At 57.5% G+C, this 20,298-nt stretch overlaps 1 protein-coding gene across 1 annotated transcript; it reads left to right on the forward strand.

Annotated features, from left to right (window-relative positions):
• Positions 1 to 565: 565 nt before the first annotated feature.
• LOC102449723 (short transient receptor potential channel 2-like) lies at positions 566 to 19,657 on the forward strand. Its single transcript, XM_025186435.3, has 13 exons — positions 566 to 1,273; positions 4,846 to 5,538; positions 7,507 to 7,707; positions 8,142 to 8,306; positions 8,930 to 9,104; positions 9,462 to 9,659; positions 10,574 to 10,736; positions 11,624 to 11,716; positions 12,371 to 12,563; positions 14,369 to 14,496; positions 17,144 to 17,213; positions 17,511 to 17,643; positions 18,404 to 19,657. The coding sequence occupies exons 1-13, from the start codon at positions 1,211 to 1,213 to the stop codon at positions 18,793 to 18,795; spliced, it is 2,667 nt and encodes an 888-aa protein (XP_025042220.3). The 5' UTR covers positions 566 to 1,210; the 3' UTR covers positions 18,796 to 19,657.
• Positions 19,658 to 20,298: the final 641 nt, after the last annotated feature.

Genomic DNA, 20,298 nt, shown 5'->3' on the forward strand with positions numbered 1-20,298 from the left:
ATGGGTTCTGGTCCCAGTGCTGCCCTCCCATGTCATCTTCCTGTGCCTCGATTCCCACTCATGAATTGGGGGTGCCTTCAGGGTAGGAAGTCCCTATTAACATGTGCAGTGCCTAACACAGTGGGTACCTCATCTCAGAGGCCTGTAAGAGAAGTGCTAATTCAGTACATGTAATAATGGCTCCCTGTATTTAGATCTCTGTCCCTCTTGGTGAGGGGTATATCTGGAAGGGTTCCCAGTTCTGCCTGCTTCTAACTTGCAGGAGGGTGGTAGGTAACTGACAGGCAAACACACACACAGCTGCCTCCTGAGTCTCTGGGGAGCTGACGTGGCTTGTTGGCACCAGCAAGGATGAGAGACGTTCAGCCCAGGAAGCTGATGTGGTTTAGGCAGGATGGATTAGTGCGGGTCGTTAGCAGGGCACTGTCCTGTGAGCCAGCTGGCCTCCCAGCTGTAAGGTTGCCAGATACTTTCACAAAAAATACCAAACATGGCGGGGAAGAAAAATTGGTTGAACCAAAAAAAAGGGCCAAAGTTGTTGAGGGGGAAAAAAGTGCCAAAAAAAGTCACTGTACTTTTAAATCTGCCCGCCAATACCGGACACCTAGCAACCCATGGCTGGTTTCAGAACGTGGGTATTCTCAGAGAGAGGCAGAGCTCTGAGAGCTACAGGATCCTGCCAGGGCATCGGGCAGCTGGTGACAGTGTAGTCAGCGTCCGCACAGAGACACTTTTCTGTCAGCTGTGGGCCAGCCCCAGGTTCTCTCTAAGATCCTAGAAGCTAAACCAAGCTGCCCGAGCCCCCTCTGGACTGCTGAGGGGCTGCTCAGCATCTCCCACGTTCCTTGGCACTGATCTGACCACAACCAATTTTGTAAAACCGGGGGGGAGAGGGGAGCAAAAGGGCAGGTGTCCAGCACCCAAACTGCAAAGAGATCAGGGCGGAGGGGGTGCAGCCGTGAGGGGCCACTAAATCCTTCAGTCAGGGAGGAGTCACTGGGCTGTTACTGCTGGTTTTCAGGAAGTTGGAGCCCTGAGGAAGTGCCAGGGGCCTGCAAGAAAGTGAATAGGGGGCCAATATTATAAGCGTGAAAAAGACCTGGGTGGTTATAGGCCTGTCAGATCCTGGGGAAGACAATGGAGCAGCTGATCCAGGGCTTAGTTAAAGAATGAGAGGAGGGGAAGGTAACGCACGCAAAGGAACCGGGGCATGTGGCAAGTCGGTTCTAAGTGGATGTTTTGTTTCACGAGCGGCCACGTTTGGTTGCTAAAGGTAAGTGGCCGTTGATGGCCTGTACTTCGGTGAGGCAAAACGGTGGCGGTTTCTCTAAACAACTCTGCTCTGGGAATGGTCGTGGGGCAAGGCTGGGGGGATGTAGCCCAGCTGATCCTCTGGCAGCTCACCAGAGAGGCCTGTTGGCTCCCAGCCAGGCTGCCGGGAAGGCTGGCGAGAGAGATGCTGACAGGAAAGCAAAACAAGCAGAGAAAAACACCTGTTGTGTCCCCGCAGCAGTGTGGGAGGGCAGGTTGCTGAGTGCTGCTGCCCTCGTTAATTTTGCCCTCTGCATGTCTGGAGCGGCCCTGGTCCTTGGGGAAGGGCCCGGTGCATCCTGCTGCCCTTACCTGGTCATCTCCCCCCCCCCTCCTCGGCAGGGCCCGGTGCGCTGGAGGGTGGGACTAAGCCACCCGTGGCTGCGCAGGTGGAGGGAGACGGGCTGGCATTGGTCCTCCAGCCCTCTCCAGCTGGCAGCTCCGAGGCAAGGCACGGCCCTGCCTGGCTGAGTGGTCCGCCAGCCATGGAGAGCATCATGGTGAGTAGCGCACCCAGCCCTCTCAGGAACAGCCCTGCCTGTGGCGTGGGACCTGTCCTGCCTGTGGCGTTAGGGCCACACAGGCCGGGCGGGCGGGGAGGGCAGTGTCCTTCTCTGAGGAGAAGTGAACTCGGCTGCCCAGTAGGAAGGTTCAAGGAGCGATGTCGGCCACATTGGGGCCGCTTCAGACGGGGGCTGCTCCTCAGGGACCTCGGCCCAGGGCTCAGCCCCACTTGGGTGCCAGGCAGCGATCGCTCACTAAGGCACGTCTCAGCTACCGGGACCATCCGAGCGCTTCGTGGGAGGCCCTCTCCTGGTCCCTCTGCTCTCCCCACAGCCAGCTCTAGCGCGCAACGGGCCCCATGGAGCGGCCAGGGACCTACAAGCCAGAGCAGGAGAACCAGGGGCGAGGCCTGGTAATAGCTGCTGGGTTACTGCTGTAGAAATGGGGCAGAGGCACGCAGAAGGGTCGGAAAGGTCTTGGGGAAGCACTGAGGCATCTGTGGGGCTGGAGATGTGGGCAGCAGAGCTGGCTGGGCAGCCAGGACCACCTCTCCTCCCTGTTGCCGCCTGGGTTCCCCTGCCCTGCACAGTCACTTCCCTTGGGGCTCACAGATGGACGCGCTCTTGGACATTTAAAAGAGGGAGTAGGGGGAGCGGTTGCTGTCTCTGGCAGGGCCTTTCTGAGCAGCTTTTCCGGAGCCCCTCACTCAGACCCCTCCCCCCACTTGTTTTTTTGTTCTTTAAAGAGCATCCCTGGCTGGTTTCCAGCCCCATTTGGCTCTGATGCAGGGGAGGGGCTGGGGAATAGCCAAGCTGTGAATTCAATCACACGCACTTAATTAAACCTGGGGAGTTAATTAGCTGCAGGGTGTAAGTCAGTGCCGGTTCTGCCAAGGCTCCTGTGTTATGTTAAGCAGGGAGCTGCAGCCTCGCAGCGTGCAAAGGGGAGATCAAGGGAGAGGGGGTTCCAGCCAGCATCCATCCACCATGCCTGTGCTTCCTCGCAGGGCTGAGTGGGGAGAGAGGCAGCGAGCAGCCAGGGGGGCGATGCTGGTTCTGAAAAGGGCTGATGGTACAGTGGGCAAGGGAGCAGCCTGGGGCAGCTTTGCTCCTTGGAGGCATTTCAGTTCCCTGACTTCAGGGCCTTATTGGACATGGGTTTGCCTCTGCCACCGATTCTCTGGAAGAACCTTGGTCGTGTCCCTTCATTTCTCAGCTCCCCGTCTGCAAAGGGGAAGACTAAAACTTCAGCTCCCTCAGGGTATGTCTACACTACCACCCTAGTTCGAACTAGGGTGGTTAATGTAGGCAACCGGAGTTGCAAATGAAGCCCGGGATTTGAATTTCCCGGGCTTCATTTGCATATTGCCGGGCGCCACCATTTTTAAATGTCCGCTAGTTCGGACTCCATGCCCGCGGCTACACGCGGCACGAACTAGGTAGTTCGGATTAGGCTTCCTATTCCGAACTACCGGTACACCTCGTGGAACTGGTACACCTCGTGGAACGAGGTGTACTGGTAGTTCGGAATAGGAAGCCTAATCCGAACTACCTAGTCCGTGCCGCGTGTAGCCGCAGGCACGGAGTCCGAACTAGCGGACATTTAAAAATGGCGGCGCCCGGCAACATGCAAATGAAGCCCGGGAAATTCAAATCCCGGGCTTCATTTGCAACTCCGGTTGCCTACATTAACCACCCTAGTTCGAACTAGGGTGGTAGTGTAGACATACCCTCACTCTGGTTTGTCCCTTTCAGCTGTTAACCCTTCAATGCTCTTGCTGTGGGTATGGACAGTGCCTAGCACAGCAGGGCCAGGATCTCACTGGGGGCCTCTTGGTAGTAAAAATAACCACTACCTGGTAGCAAGGGCTGGCAGTGTGGGGGACAGAAGGGAAAATTCAAGCCAGCCCAGCCCCTCCCCCCGCTCCTCCCCGCCCACTCCCTGTATGGGACAGTACCACTGCATGCCAGAAGCTCCAGACCTTATGTGTGAGCCAGTCTGATGGTTGGGTAGCTCCAGCCGAGTGACAGCCGCAGGGAGGGGCTCTGAGGAGCGTCCCTCGAGGGATTCGCAGGCCTCAGTGGAGAGAGTCTGGCTTTGCTCCAGCAGAACTGAGCGCCAGATGCGACCCGGTCAGATCAGGGTGTGAGTGCTCCAGCGGTACCGCCCTGCTGCTAACTCCTAGGCGAGATCTGTTCTGGTGGCTAAACGGGGGGGCTCAGACCCCTCCGTGCGGGGCGCCTCTCTGGGGGGAGACGTGCTCTAGTCAGAGCTGTGCTTAGGTACGGCAAATTGGGGTGACCGCCCTGGGCCCCAGTGCTTTTGGGGGCCCTGTGCTTTGATACAATTGGGACTATCCCAATGTGTAGCTCTTTGTCCCCTGTCCCGACTTGCATACGATTGGGACACGACTTGCCCTGCAATTCAGGTGAGGAGCAAGGCGGCGGCGAGGAGGAGAATGGCAGGCAGGTGGGCGGTCGTGTCCCAATCGGACGTGAGTCGGGCAGGGGGCAAAGGGCTAAGCATTGGGATAGTCCCAATTGTATCGAAGCACAGGGCCCCCAAAAGCAGGTGAGGAGCAAGGCGGCGACGGAGGAGGAGAGCGGCGGGCGGTTGTGCGTGCCGGGTGGTGGTGAGGGGAATAGCGGAGAGGCTGATTTGTGGAGCAGGAGCTGGAAGTCTGCTCCAGCGATTTCAGTTCCCACAGGATTTTGGTGTTTGTTCCAACTGAAAATTCCCAGAGAGCCCTACAAATCTCATTTCGGAGCCACTGGAATATGGCAAAGGGCATGTGAAATTGGCCGTCTGGGGCTAGCCCGTGCCAAACGGATGAGAGCATTAATTTTGCTCATTGGAAAGGAGCCTGCCAGCTTCAGGCTGTCAGAGCCGCTGCTCCAACCAGGGCACCAGCGGCCTGTGGGCTGCTTTCCACGGAGCGGCTGCTGTGGTGCCATGGGCCTGCCAGCTCCGAAGCCCTGGCTCCGGCTTGGGGCCCCCCACAGGGCTGTGCTGACTCTCTGCCCCTCACAGCAGCCCAGCTGGAGGGAGATAGTCAACAAGAAGCTGAAATTCCCTGCCGAGCTCCTCGACGCCATCCAGGAGGGGGACCTGCCGTGGGTGCAGCATCTGCTGGAGGCGAGCGACGGGATCCCGCGGCAGCAGGCCGAGGGCGAGGACCGCGCGTGGCGGGAAGCTCTCAACCTGGCCATCCGCACGGGCGGCGGGGAGGTCACCAGGGCCCTGCTGCGCCACGTCAGGTTCGACTTCCGCCAGATCCACGAGGCCCTGCTGGTCGCCGTGGACGCCAACCGGCCCCAGGGGGTGAAGATGCTGCTGGAGCGGCTGGACCAGGAGAAGAGCATCAAGATGGACATCAAGTCCTTCTCCCTGGCCTTCTTCGACCACTCCATCGACCACTCCCGCTTCGCCCCCGGCGTGACGCCGCTCACCCTGGCCTGCGAGAAGGACCTCTACGAGATCGTGGACATGCTGATACGGAAAGGCCACACCATCCCCCGGCCCCACAAGGTCTCCTGCACCTGCCCGGAGTGCAGCAACGGCCGCAGGTACGACCTGCTCAAGTTCTCCCTCTCCCGCATCAACACCTACAAGGGCATTGCCAGCCGGGCCTACTTCTCCATCGCCAGCGAGGACGCCATGCTGACCGCCTTCAAGCTGAGCCGAGAGCTGCAGCGCCTCTCCTGCAAGGAGCCCGAGTTCAAGGTCAGGCTCTCCGCGGTCTCCATGCTGCGCCTGGGGTCTCCGCTCCACACTCTGGGCACCCTTCTTCCACAGGCAGCTGCGGTGCCAGGTTCTGCCTCCCCCAGGGTGACAAGGCTGTTTCCCATTCTGGCACGATCAATGCTGAAGTGGGGTCCTGCAAAAGCACCCCAAAACCTGATCTCTACAGGCTTTGGTACAAAAACTTCTCCCCAAAATCCTAATACCCGGACTTTGGAGAATAAAACCACCACCCAAGTATTCCAAAGAAACCAGGGAAGAGGTCAGCCTGGGAAACCTCCTCCCTAAAAACCTCAGGGGTACCTCAAGCTCTTTCCCCCAAAGAGCTTGAAAAAGAAAAGAGAAAATACAAGCTGAAGTCTGTGGTAGTTGCCCCCTAGTCAGAGGCATGCAGACACCCACAGACAGATTTTCCCGGACACGGAAATGAACCAATACCAGGTTAATTAGAAAAAGAAAACAAACGTGTATTATCAAAACAATACCATAGTTGCAAGCATAATAACGTGGCTAGATGAAAAGAGTCACCAATTAATCTAGATACTCAGGGGACTCCCTAGGGCTCAGGACTTAGTTACAAAAGAAAGAAAAAACCCACTTTTAACAGCACAGACATTTCCTTATTCCCAAACCAGGAAATAATAAAGCTTGACAGGTTACCTAACTTTACTCTACTCACATATTGTGAAAATACTTTTCTTGGAGAGAGAGACAGCCTCCCATCTCCCTGTTACCTGGAAGAAAATCCCGTTCTGACTCAGACAAAGGAGGGAAAGTTAAAAATGCCTTTGTCCCAGTTTGAAATCCCTTCTTGCATTGTTATTGGCTGATCAGATACCTGGCTAGGGACAGGGGACATAGTTAACCCTTTAGTTCCTAGGTGCTGGCCAGCCCTCCTGGAGCTAAGGATTGGCCTGGGGGTGGGGAGATCACTTGAAGCTTCCCCTTCCCTCCAGAGCAGAGAGCCACACAGAGCAGCCTTGTGCTTAAAACAGCAGCTGCTGCATGCCTGAGGGTCTTGGCAGGGTGTCCATGGGCCAGATCTGGTGGCTTGGTGGGCCGAATTTGGTCTGCGAGAGGTATCTTGCCCACTAATGGCTTTCACTATAAAATCTAGATTAATAAACAGGGTCAAACCTCATATTTCTAACTTCACATACAAGAAAGGTACATGCACACGAATAGAACATGCACACTCAGGAGATGGCAAGTGTTTGCATGATAGGTTGTTAGCCCTGTTTTGCATAAAGCATATTCAAAGTATTCCTGTTTCCGTAAGAATATGGGGGCATAGTAAGGGATGTAAGCGATGACTAGAGTAGTCAACTACAATAAGCCTAGGCCTATCTGGTAGTCGAGTCACTGCTCGACTACTTGCTCCCCCTGCTTGCTGCCTCTTTATTAGAGGAAGCTCATTCCCCCAAGTACCATCTCTGTGGTGCAGAGTGGGAGGGAAGGAGAAACAGAGCAACAATGGTCCGGGACCCGGCACCTCTGCATTTTCGATACGAATTGTATCAACTACATGATTAGTCTGCTTAACATCCTTAGGCATAGTGTCCCACATGGCACTGGAGCGAATTTCACTCCAGGAGCCGAAACTCTTATTGAACCTGTCTATTTGCCTTCTACCAGCATGCAGCAGGGAGTTCCACCAGTTATTTCAGCATATTTAAATGTGTGACCTTCACATTCTGAGGACTCCCTTGTGCAGTTATGGGTAGGGCCCCCTAGAAATGGTGCCTCTTGACTCAGGTCATACACGCACAGACATGCAGGGCTGGAAGGGACCTCGAGAAGTCACCAGGTCCAGCCCCAGCAGGAATGAAGGAGGCAAGGCTGTGACAGACCAGAGACAGAGTGCTAGGAAAGCCCTTGCAGCCATGAAAGGTGATGGGACCAGAGCTCAGGTTTTCTCCCCTTTTCCCCTGCCTGTCCCCACCCCTGCAGCCCGAGTACCTCAGCCTGGAGCTGCTGAGCCAGGAGTTTGCGGTGGAGCTGCTGGGGATGTGCCGGAACCAGAGCGAGGTGATGGCTGTGCTGAACGACCTGGGGGAGGGCGAGGAGGAGGAGCTGGACAGCCAGGCCTTCGAGGAGGGCATCCCCAACCTCGCCCGGCTCCGGCTGGCCGTCAACTACAACCAGAAGCGGGTGAGTCCAGGCAGGGAGCCGGGGGGCTCTGGCATCCCTAGGCGGTGCTCCGCTCTGAGCCAATACCCCGGCATAGGGCTAGGGGGCGTTGTGGGCACCATCTCTCAAATGAGATCCCTGGGGTGAACCCCCGTGTCCGGTTCCCGGTGCACCATTCCTCTCTCAATCCCACCAGAATATCACTTGGTTCATCCTTCGCCCCAAGCCCAGAGCCTCTGTGTAGAGCAGCCAGGCAGTGGCTAAACCCCAGAGGTGGCTGCATGCTACCGGCAGGGGAGGGCTCCTTACAACCGAGAGTGCCTGTGTATGATCTTGGGGGCTGTTGGGCTGAAAGGTCTGGGGCAGCAGAAAGCTACAGGGGGTGTAAGTATTTTATTTCCCACCCCACTGACCCCTCCTCTCTTTTATTTCCCACTGACCCCCTCCCGGATCAGTTTGTTGCCCATCCCATCTGCCAGCAAGTGCTGTCCTCCATCTGGTGCGGGAGCCTGTCGGGCTGGCGCGGCAGCAACACCCTCTGGAAATTCTTTGTCTCTTGTTCCATCTTCCTGACCATGCCCCTCCTGTCCCTGCTCTACTGGATGGCCCCCAAGTCGCGGGTGAGTGGGCTCCGGCCAAACCGGGGCAGATTCTCCCCTGCCGGCTACTGCAGGGTTCTTACATCGCCTTCTGGTGCAGGTGGCGCGGGGCTCTCTGAGACCGGAGGCTGGGCCAGAGGGAGCTGGGTCTCATCTGGGTCGGCCTGTGGACACGTGATTGCAATTCTGATTTCTCACGCTAGCCCTGAGCCAGCAATCTGGGTGTGAATTAGCCACCCGTATCCCGTGAATTTGATCTGCGCCAGATCCGGGCTCCTCCCACATTCATGCTCCTTCAATATTCCCCCCCTTGACTCTAGGTGGCGTGTTGGGCCCCAGTCTGCTAGGGGAGATGGTTGCTTAATTCACTGGCTAAGTGTGTTGTGTCCTCCGCTAGCAGTGGCTTTGCAGTAGGGTAACAGCCTACTATTGCTGTCTGCTAGTAGAGTCCCTCCCTTAGCTCTGCGGGGTGGTGTGGGATCCCTGCTGGCCACTCAAGGGGAGGCAGTCACTGTGTCTGTACCGAGCCCCGTGGAGTTCGGTGGGTCCCTATGGGGCCAGGAGGAGTGTGGGGCTGGGGGGGATGGCAGTTGTGGGGCTCTTGCAGCTGTGGGGTGCGACGCTGCCTCTGCATTCCTTGGCAGGCTGGCAAAATGCTGAAGATCCCAGTGATCAAATTCCTGCTCCACTCGGCCTCCTACCTCTGGTTCCTCGTCTTCCTGCTGGCGGAGTCCATGGTCCTGCAGCAAAGGCCCGAGGTCTTCCTGGGCCGCAACCAGAGCGTGTGGGAGAGCTCCCTGCACATGGTCTGGGTGGCGGGTAGGTGGCGGGAGGAGCCGCCGGCTGCACCTGGCAGGGAGGGGCGTAGGCAAGGGACACCAGAAGTGCAGGGTGTAAGGAGTAGCCGCCGATGGCTGCCATTGGCCTCAGCAGGGGGCTTGGGCCCTGTGCCAGCCGTCTGTTCTCCAGGGAATCCCACCCTCTGTGCCCAGCCCCCTCTGCCCCCTAAATCCTTCTGCCCAGCCCTTTCCCAAATCCCTCTATGCCCAGCCCCCTCCCACCTCCCAAATCCTACCCAGCCCCCTCCCCCCCCACTTCCCGAATCCCTCTGTGCCATCCTCGGGAGGTGGCAGCCCGAGGGGACTTGCCGCTCACGCTCTGTCCCCTCCTCCCCAGGCTTCTTCTGGTACGAGTGCAAGGAGGTGTGGATCGAGGGGCTGCGCAGCTACCTCCTGGACGGCTGGAACTGCCTGGACATCGTCATCCTCAGCTTGTACCTGGCCTCCTTCGCGCTGCGGGTGCTGGTCGCTGGGCGGGGCTATCTGCACTGCCGGGACCCTTCCTCGCCGGAGTGCCACTACTTCACCAGAGCCGGTGAGTGGCCGAGGGCCCCCTTTGGATATGGGCATCCCTCTGGCAACTCGCCTGGCCCTGCTCCCCCTGCTTGGCCTGTCAGTGCTGCACTGTGGGTGTCCTGCATGGCCCCTCTTCCCCCCTCGCTGCCCCACCGGTGGGACCCCCTCTCTCAGGGGCAGAGGAGCTCTGTGGCCTATTCGCTCCTGGGCCTCTTCCCAGCAAGCAGGCCAGTTGGTGCTGGAGGGGACAGCAGCTTTGTGACCCGCGTTGGCTCCTTCCCCAGCCCCCACACTCCGATCCTCCAGCCTGCGTTAGACTGGAGATGGGGTGGGGACCTCTGTGGCCTCGCAAGCTGGGAAGCGTCATTCCCCTGTCTCAGCGGTGCTCTGAGTACAACCCCCCTCACCCTCACCCTTGTATTTACTGATGCTGCCAGAGAAGCTGCATTTAGCAAGAAAACGCCATGAACTCTAAGATGGTGAAGATGCCTGTGTGCGAATGAGGCAGGAAATTCTCCCCTGCTGCCAGCAGGGGTCAGCATCAGGCCGTTCTTCAGGGGGCAAATGGGTGAGAGTGAGCCGGGCTAGGCTGGGGATGCCTTGGCGGCTGGGATTGCTTCCTCCTGGAGAAGCACGGATGGAGGAAGGGGTTGGAAGAGCCCGACCCGGGCTCTGGAGCGTGGCTCCTACTCTGGAATGGCAATTGGAGGTGCTTTTATAGGGCCTTTCATGGCAAATCAGTGGCATTATCCTCATTTTACAGATGGGGAAACTGAGGCACAGGGTAGGGAAAGGGACTCGCCCCATAGGCCAGTGACAGAGCCAAGACTAGTCCCAGTCCCTCAGTCCCAGCGCTCTACCCGCTAGGCCGCATGACACAGACTCCCTCTCCTTCCGGCTCCGTGTCTCTGAGGTTTCTCTCCCCGTGTGCAGCACGGCACGAGTGGCACCCCGAAGACCCCCAGTTTGTTGCCGAGGTGCTGTTTGCGGTGACCAGCATGCTGAGTTTCACCCGCCTGGCCTACATCCTCCCCGCCCACGAGTCCCTGGGCACCCTGCAGATCTCCATCGGGAAGATGATCGACGACATGATCCGGTAGGGGCTGATTCCCTTCTGCCCCCCCGAGGTCACCTCCCCATCATGGCCCCATCAGACTGTCCCTAAACGGAGCTGGATGGTGGGTCTGGGCCAAGGGGCCGGAACCCCTCCCCCCCCACACAAGGTCTGATCTTGCAGGGTGTTAAGTGCCGACAGCTCTTGCTGATGTCACAAGCTAGAGAGGAGCCCTGCTTTGACGCCAGGGGGATGGACAGAGGCTAAGGACTGAAATCGGACTGAGGAGGCCTGGCAGAATTTAGCCTTTGCTTTGCTCCGGGAACCCCTGCCCGCCTGAGGTCAGGCAGGGGACAAGTCCTGCCACCTGGCCATTAGGGTGTCCTGGGCAGCTGCGGGGGCCGGCACCCCGTATCATTCACAGGCAGCTGCCATCCATGTGGCCCTGGCACGATCCCTTGGCTCCATCGGACCCATGCATGTGTCTCAGTCTATACTTAGGTTGCCGTACCGACATCAGAGCAGGGGTATGAAAAACCGGCCCTTGGACCCAGCTGCTTGTGCAGCCTGCCGCAGGTGCAGGTTCGGCTAGGTCACAGGAGGGCCGTGTCCCGTGATGTAGCTGCTGTCGCTCGGGGAAGCTCCGTTCCCACGGCGACGGAAAACCCCCTTCTGTGGCTGAGGGCTACGATGGGGTTATGCCGGCAGAGCCGCGGTGACGTGGTTACACCGGCAGGCGCCACAGCATCCACGTACCTAATGCGAGAGAGGCAAGGGGCTGGTGGAGACAGTGTCGGGGCTGGAGGGGGGCTTGGCGGGTGTGTGAGCTGGACACATCCCCACTGTGAACGGACCTTCTCCGGCCAGGCTCCGACAGGTCTGGCCCCGGGGCTCCCGGCCTCGCTGACCTCTCTGGGCTTCTCTCACAGGTTCATCTTCATCCTCATGATCGTTCTCACGGCGTTCCTGTGCGGACTCAACAACACCTACGTTTACTACCAGGAGGCCCAGCGGCTTGGGAGGTACGGCCTCGCGCAGGCCTCCCGAGGGCTCCCAGCTGCACTGCGGGGACCACCGGGGCAGGGCTGAGCCGGGCCGGATGCTTCGGAAAGTGACCCATGAGGCTGAGAGAGGCTCTAAGGTCCCTGGCCTGCCCAGGCGATCCCTGGCCTCTCATGTGCCAACGACATGAATGGGGGCTGTAGCGTGAGCGGGGAGCCACGTGGGGCAGCACTTTGGGGTCCTGTGCGGGTGACACCTGCAGTGGAAATGGGGGACCTGGTTTCTCAGTTGAAAGAGATTCCAAGGAGCCCAGTGGGGAGCGACCGATGAGGGTGTGATTACGTATTTTGGGTCTTTGGGCACTTCAGGAGGACGTGGGTTGTGCAGGGGGCTGGTGAGGATTTAACAAGGAACAATGGGGTGAAACTATAGGTTGCCTCTCAAGGAAACCTTGCTGGGGGCCTAGGCGGCTGCTGGCAGAGGCCTTCTAAAGGGTCCTGCAGGCCCCAGGACTTGCCCAGGAAGGTCTAGTGGACACACAGGCCAATCCTGCATCTCCTGGGATGCTGCTGACATCAGTGTGGCCAAGGATTGGGGCTGTCGCGTGTTCTTGTCGGCGTGGGGCATTCCCCGTGTAACCAGGCCCCGCTCTTTGCTGCCCCTTTCTCGGGCAGTTTCAACGAGACGTTCCCCTTCCTGTTCTGGACCATGTTCGGGATGGAGGAGCACCAGGTGGTGGACATGCCCCAGTACATCCTGGCAGAGTTTGTGGGGCGGGGGCTCTACGGGATCTTCACCATCATCATGGTCATCGTCCTGCTCAACATGCTTATCGCCATGATCACCAACTCCTTCCAGAAGATTGAGGTGAGGGCCGTGGAACCCCCTGCCAAGGCGTGGCTGCAGCCTGGGCCTACCCCAAAGCCGAGCGGCCCCACAGTGAATGGGCCTCCTCTTACGCTGTCTCGCTTCTCTCTTGCACTCCCGGTGCTGACCAACAATCAGGCAATTCCACCCTCCCTCCTCCAAACCTCCCTCCTCCTTCCTCCCCCAAACCGCATCAAAATAGTCCTCGTTGTGCGTCGTGTTGCTGTGGGCTATTGAGAGCACTATAGTGCTCCACCCCAGAAGTGGCTGCATCTCCCTCTCCCGCATACGTGGGGCACCCTTTGTGGTGGAAGGTGCTGTACAAGAGTGAAATTCCCCTCTGTGCAGCGGGTCGGTCTGAGTCCCTTTGCCGACCACCCTGCACTGGGCACAGCTGTATCTCTCACAGCAGAACTGGCTTTCCCCTGGGGCCTCACATGCCTCCATGGGCTTGAGAGCACTGTTTTGTAGTAGTCACTGAGCGAGCTGCTCCTGCCCAGCTGCTCAACAAGGGGGAAGAGTCCCTGGGTGGGCTCCTTAGGCAGATTGGGCCCCACTCACCAGCTGGGGACACCCAGTAGTTGCACCAGCTAGTGCTATGCCTGTGATACCAATGAGTCCTGCCTGGAAGGGCAGCCCCTGCCCAGGAACAGAGCCGGCCTCCATCCCAGAGCCTCAGCCCCTAGTGGTGGAATTGTCCCTCTGCCCCATGTGTGCGGCTGCTGCTGTTAAATAGCATTTCACTCGTTCTATGGCTCCAATGTGGGGGGAGGAGATAGGTAGGTCACAAGAACAGCTGCCCATGGAGGAATGGAGGTCATAGAATCATCGAATCCTAGGGCTGGCAGAGACCTCAGGAGTCATCGAGTCTTGCCTAAAGCAGGACCAATCCCAACTCAATCATCCCAGCCAGGGCTTTGTCAAACCAGGACTTAAACACCTCGGCTGTGTCTACACTGGCCACTTATTCCGGAAAATCAGCCGCTTTTCCAGAATAACTTGCCAGCTGTCTACACTGGCCCCTTGAATTTCCGGAAAAGCACTGACGATCTAATGTAAAATCATCAGTGCTTTTCTGGAAAAACTATGCTGCTCCCGTTCGGGCAAAAGTCCTTTTCCGGAAAACTGTTCCAGAAAAGGGCCAGTGTAGACAGCACAGTAGTCTTTCCCGCAAAAAAGCCCTGATCGCGAAAATGACAATCGGGGCTTTTTTGCGGAAAAGCGCGTCTACATTGGCACGGACGCTTTTCCGCAAAAAGTGCTTTTCCGGAAACGCATCCTGCCAATCTAGATGCGCTTTTTCCGAAAATGCTTATAATGGAAAAGTTTTCCGTTTTAAGCATTTCCGGAAAAGGGTGCCAGTGTAGACGTTGCCCTCTAGGGATGGAGATTCCACCCCCTCCCTAGGGAACCCATCCCAGTGCTTCACCACCCTCCTAGAGAAATAATTTTTCCTAATATCCAACCTAGACCTCCCCCATTGTAACTTGAGCCCATTGCTCCTTGTTCTGCCATCCATCACCACTGAGAACAGCCTCTCTCCATTCTCTTTGGAACCTCCCTTCAGGTATTGAAGGCTGCTATCAAATCCCCCCTCGCTCTTCTCTTCTGCAGACTAAATAAGTCCAAATCTCTCACAAGAATAGCTGGCCACGCTCTGAGAGAGCATGGGGTGAACTTGGCACTTCTCAAAGGCTGGAGGAAATGTCCTCCGTGGCCTCTAAGATCTCCACTACCTACCCCATGCAAGAGATGAGATTGGCCCCCGCATCCACCCCAACTGCGTTCTCCCGTTTGCATTGCAGGATGATGCCGACGTGGAGTGGAAGTTTGCCCGCTCCAAGCTCTACCTATCTTACTTCAGGGAGGGCCTGACGCTGCCGGTACCATTTAACATTGTTCCCACGCCGAAGTCCCTCTTCTATGCAGTCAGGTGATGCCAGCTCTGCAGTCCATGCGGTGCAATGAGTCTCCACAGCACAAAAGCCCCTCTGAGATGTTAGCTCAGCCATGTGAGCCAGGGAAAGCGTAATCCCCGTTGTACAGGTGGGAAACTGAGGCACAGGGGGATAAGTAAGTTGCCCAAGGTCACACAGGGAGTCTGTGGCAGAGCAAGGAATTGAACACACATTTCTTGAGTCCCCATTCAAGGCCTTACCCACCAGGTCATCCAGCCAGCAGCCTTTCACGTCCTGGGGGAACAGCTACTTTGCAAAGAGAAAAAAACAACATATGGACTGGTGGCACTGTATAGACGAACAAAACATGCTACCAGCCCATTTGTTGTTTTTTCCTGTACAGACTAACTTGGCTACCCCTGAAGCGTTTGCAAAGAGAGTCAGTTCTGAGCTGCATCAGCTGACTGTTTTGTTCAAATCTATTTTCAACCCAAAATGCATTTTTTTTGGACAGTGGAACGTGGTGATGAAAATATGAAGGTGAGGTTTTTTTGGAAGTTTAAAAAATGTGTTACCCTCCCCCCCTTGCCGAAAACTGAAAACGTGTTAATTTTTTGACTAGTTTGTCTCACTTTCTCTCCCTTTCCCTCCTCCATTTCAGGGACAAAAAGTTGGGGGAAAGTGGACAAAACTCCCTTTCTGTTTTCATTTCTCCAGAGACAAATTGAAACCTCAGGAAAGTTTCCATAAATTGTTTCACGTAAATGCTTTGTTCCTTTGGAAATGTTCCTCCGCACTTCCCTCGCGGTTTGTCCAGGAGAGCTGAGGAGACCTAGACATGTGTAGGAAGGACGTGATGCAGGCAGATGGAGCACTGCTCCCTTGGCACGCCAGTTTCAGGGAGTTGATTCACATATTACTAGATTTTAAGGCCAGCAGGGACCATTAGAACCTCTCGTGTGATTCCAATGTGGCAGTGTTTCCTGACCTTTTCCATACCTGAGCATTGCTGATGTCAGGGACATCTCAGGGACTGGTGCTAGTCCGTGGACCAGTCGTTGGCTCTGCTCTATGGCACAGAGCAGGGCTTACCCCTGTACTGTGCCCAATAACTCGTGTTTCACTAAAGCATCTTTCAAAAGGGCTCTGGCCCTATTGGCAGAGCTTCCAGGGAAGTGGTCAAGAGGCGGGCCTCGGTGGAAGAGGCGGGGCAGGGGCGGGGCCTTGTGGGAAGGGGCGGGGCAAGGGCGGGGCCTTGTGGGAAGGGGCGGGGCAAGGGCGGGGTCTTGGAGAGCTGGTTATCAGCAGGTAGAAGGGTAGTGACTCAAACAGAGGCAGTTGCTAAAATGGGAGTTTGTCCCATTAGTTAATCACCCGCACTGTTTTATTTGGGCCCTCATGGCACATTTCAATGTGTCTGGCTTCAGTTTCCAGGCATTAGTTCTTTTTCCGTCTAGAATGAAAGCCCCCTTGAACCTGGTATTTCTTTCCTTTGGAGGTAGTTGTACCCTATTTGCTGTGGGCTGACTCCCCAGGAGCTGCGCTCGGCATGTCCTCGGCCCTGTCTCTCCATCTGCACTGCACAGCGCTTCCAGGATCTCTTGTACATTTCAGTGCCCACGTCCCCAGGCTGCCGTGGGAGGGGAAAGCATTGGCTGCATCGGTAATAGAAAACACTAAGCAGCCCCCCACAGACTCTTGCCCGCGTTAGACATACAGAGCAGGGTTTTCACCCATTCGGGGTTTATCTGGACAGTCCAGTTTTTGGGTCCGCCTGCTGTTGAGGGTTGCCAGGTGCTCGGTGGAAGGTCTGGTCAAAAAGAGGGCCCTAAATGGTACTGGACTCAAATGCCTGGTGACGACGGGGCAGGAGGAGATGTCGGGAGGAAACTGCGTCAACCCTACAGAGTGGAGGCCACCTCCTATCTACAGGCAGCTGGTTGAGACAATCGAGGGAGAGGCAGGAGAGGAGTGAGAGAGAGGGCGGGATCTTGGGGCAAGAGACAGAGAAGTGAGCGTGGCCGGGGGAAGAGATGAAGGGGCAGAGGTTCAAAGGAAGCGGTCAAGAGGCAGGACAGGGGCGGAGCCTTGGGAGAAGAGGCAGGGCAGGGGCGGGGCCTTGTGGGACGAGGCGGGACAGGGGCGGGGCCTTGTGGGACGAGGCGGGACAGGGGCGGGGCCTTGTGGGAAGAGGCGGGGCAAGGGCGGGATCTTGGGGAGCTGGTTATCAGCAGGTAGAAAGGCAGTGACCCGAACTGAGGCAGTTGCTAAAAGGTTCCTGTTTGCTGCTCAGCACCCAACGCCGGCTGCGAAGAGTCACTGTGGAAGGAAGATTGTCCCCCCCAAGCGCTCCTGGCATCTTGGCCACAGGTCAGGGCGGGGTGGAAGGGGGGGCAGCAGCCCGTCTCCCACGCTCCTGGTCTCCTGCTTGGTAGCTTTAAAAGTTAAAAGCCAGGGGATAAAATCTCTTCTGAAGGGCGATGGGCCTGAGCCCAAATTCCAGAACGGTGCGGAGCTGAACATGACGCCTGGGGCTCATCTCTCCATGGGGCCGGGACCAGCAACCAACTCCAGATCGTGTATCCGTTTGGCTCTGGGTTCAGATTTGAATGTCGCATCCCCAGGGATGGCTGGCTACGTCAGCGACAGCCCTCTGATGCTGTGTCCTTCTGCCTTCCCCAGGGGCCTCTTCCAGCTCCTGTGCTGCTCCAGACCCAAGAGACAACAGGATTTCCCCCCGATTCCCACCATTGTAAGTTCCCCGTCTTGTCTCTCTGCTTGCCTGCAGAGCAAGCCCTGGAGAAAGCTACTCTGACAACGAGGCCGCTTTATTGCCATGCTGGGGCTCCCCGGGAGTCTGTCCCAAACAATGCCTGTTCCACAGGGGACAAGGGCTTCCCAGAGTTCCATCTGCCCGGCTAGACCCCATCCGGGTGTATGACACCCGCCCGGACTGTGCACGGTCAGGCGGCCGGCTGGTGAGCAGGGGTGTGAGTGAGCCCCCCTGCATCGCAAGTGCCCGTGTAACCCTGGTTTCCACCCTCTTCAGGAGAATGCTGCCCTGGAGGATGAAGGCCTGCGTGGGGAGAGCTGCCGTTCCTATCGGCTGCAGGTGATCCAGGCTCTGGTGCAGCGCTACATCGACACGGCCAGGCGGGAGTTCGAGGAGAGCAGGAGGAAAGGTAACCCTGCCCCTGGATTTGGCCTGGTCTTCGGTCCCTCCTATTCTCTGTCCAGCATGTAGCTGCTGGGAGGAGTCCATGGCCTGTGATACGCAGCAGCTCACGCTCCTTCCTGGCCTTATACTCTGTGACTTTAAGTTCTGGAGAGCCCTCTTCACCCAGACCAACACGGTGGGCCAGACTGAGTAAGACTCCATGAGACACTGCTGAGGAAGGATTGCCTGGAAGGAAGAAAAGGGCAAGGGGAAATAGAGTGAAGAAAGGGAAGGATGAGAGTGAAGAGGAAGCAGGTGTTACACCCTGGTGAAGGGTGGGCCATTTCTCAGAAGGATAACAGCCTACAACTGCTGCCATTCAGTGGAGTTGCTCCTTTAGCTCCCACAGTGCAGCTCAGGCCATTACTGCCTAAGGTTCATGCAGATGGCCCATGTTCTTGAGCCCCTGGCAAAGTGTGGACCATTTCTCAGAAGGATAACAGCCTACAACTGCTGCCATTAAGTGGAGTTGCTCCTTTAGCTCCCACAGTGCAGCTCAGGCCATTACTATCTAAGGTTCTTGAGCCCCATGGGAAGAAATGTTTCCAGTATTGACAAACTGCTGTAATCCATACCAAGCTCCAGGCCCCCCCCCCCAGTTAAAACCAGAACTCAGTGGAGTGACTCCAGCTCTGCCCCCCGTGTAAAAGCAGATTCACTGCGCTACGGTCCGTGGAGCGACGCCCCAGAGCTCTCAGCTCAGCCTGCCTCTGCTTCGTTCGCAGACCTGGGGAACCGTATCACGGAGCTGAACCAGTCGGTGTCGCACCTGCATTCGGAGGTGAAACAGCTGCATCCCAGCCTGTCTGCCCACCCTGTCCCTGCCAGCCCTCTGGACGAGGCCAGCGTGCTGCACAGATACATCCTGCGGGTCCGGGACAGCTTCCAGAACTTCAGCCAGGCCTCGGGCAGCTCCGGCCTGGCCTCCCCCGCCCACGTCATGGTGCACCAGGACGAGGCTGCTGGGAGCGACCCCCTGCCCTGCCTCCCGGAGCTCTCCCTTGGCACCCAGGGCGAGATGTCTGGGGACGGTGCCGGGCTGGAGAGCCAAGCAGGAGAGGCCGGGTACCTGAGCTCCCTTCCAGCAGAGGGAGCCCACGCCGGCCTCAGCCCTTAGTGGCTCAGGGCCACGTTTCCATGGTGACCCAATGCCAAGCCATGCTAGCAGCCGAAAGGTCCCTTGCGGGAGCTGTGTGTCTCTCCCACGCAGGGCATGGGGTGAGGAGGTTTGGAGCATGGCTGAGCGCCTGGTCATGCTCTCTCTCCTCCAGGCAGCTGCTTTGAGAGAGAGCAGGGTCTGATTAGTAGACGTCCCTGCCCAATCATCAGGCAGATGGGGCTAAGCTCCAGCTGGGTTTCTTCCTCTTTGATTCAATGTTCATGTAAAATCCTTGGTTGTTACAAACCGGGCCCCAGCAACTTAAATAGAAAACCCTGGAGAAAACACCACGTGGAATGGAAGTTTGCTGAGTGGGCTGTGCCCACCACGAACAGGCAGCCACCTCTGGGGTGCATCAAGGCAGCTGACAGCGATTGTCCCAATGGCACAGGACTAGCACGAGGCACTGCTGTGCCGGGGATCCTGCCGCTGGGCCAGGCTGGGAGTGCGGCAGGTGCTTAGAGGGAGGGTTGGCTTGTCCTGGAGCGGGACAAACAGCCTGCCCTGTGTGCTGTGTGCAGCCATCGTATTGACTGTCCCATGGATCTGTGTGGGAGGGGGTTCCTAGAGACACCGAGGCCAGGCCCTGCCTTCCTGGCCTGCCAGCTGAGCTCTGGCACAGAGCCTGCTAGGTGCTATTCTGCGGTCCGGATGCCACCAGTTAGTCAATGCAGGTTGCAGCAGCTTTAAAGCGTGGTTCTGCTGTGCCGTATAACTGGCCCCGTGTGCATTTGGGGAGGGGGGAGCGATAGGGTTGCCAGATGGTCCCCCCAAAAATACCAGACACATGGTACTTGGTCAAGCAAAAAAAAAAAAAAAAAGATACTAAGTACTACCTCTCCCCCGCCCCCCCTTCTGACGGGCACAGACCGGCGATCGCGGCCCCGCCTCCCAGCTGGAACTCCCAGCCTGGGAGGCGGGGCCACGATCGCTGCTCTGGGCACGTCAGAAGTGGGGAGGAGGCGGGGGGAGTGGCTGGGAGTCCCAGCCACTCCCCCCCGCTCCCGCTAGGCTTCTGATGCACCAAGAGCAGCGATCGCGGCCCCGCCTCCCAGGCTGGGAGTCCCAGCTGGGAGGCGGGGCCGCGATTGGCGCTGGGAGCCTGTGATTGTGCAGAAGCCTGGTGGGGGAGTCCCAGCCACTCCTCCCGCCCCCGCCAGGGTTCTGCGCAATCACAGGCTCCTAGCGCTGATCGTGGCCCCGCCTTCCAACCGCTTCCCCCGCCCACGCCAGGTTCCATCCGGTGCGCAGCCGGAAAAATCAGAAAATGCCGGACATTGCACATGTCTGGTATTTTCTGATTTTTTTACCGGACAAAGAGCGCAAATTCCAGTCTGTCCGGTAGAATTCTGGACACCTGGCAACCCTAGGGAGTGAATCCAGGCTCGCTGTAGCTCAGTGACTGCAACAGCTCAGTTTGTGATCACAGAAATATTTTGCGTTGAGTTTTTTTTTTTTTTC

Source organism: Pelodiscus sinensis, chromosome 1 (assembly GCF_052426305.1).
Source record: "Pelodiscus sinensis isolate ZL-2025 chromosome 1, ASM5242630v1, whole genome shotgun sequence".
NCBI classification, from domain to species: domain Eukaryota; kingdom Metazoa; phylum Chordata; order Testudines; family Trionychidae; genus Pelodiscus; species Pelodiscus sinensis.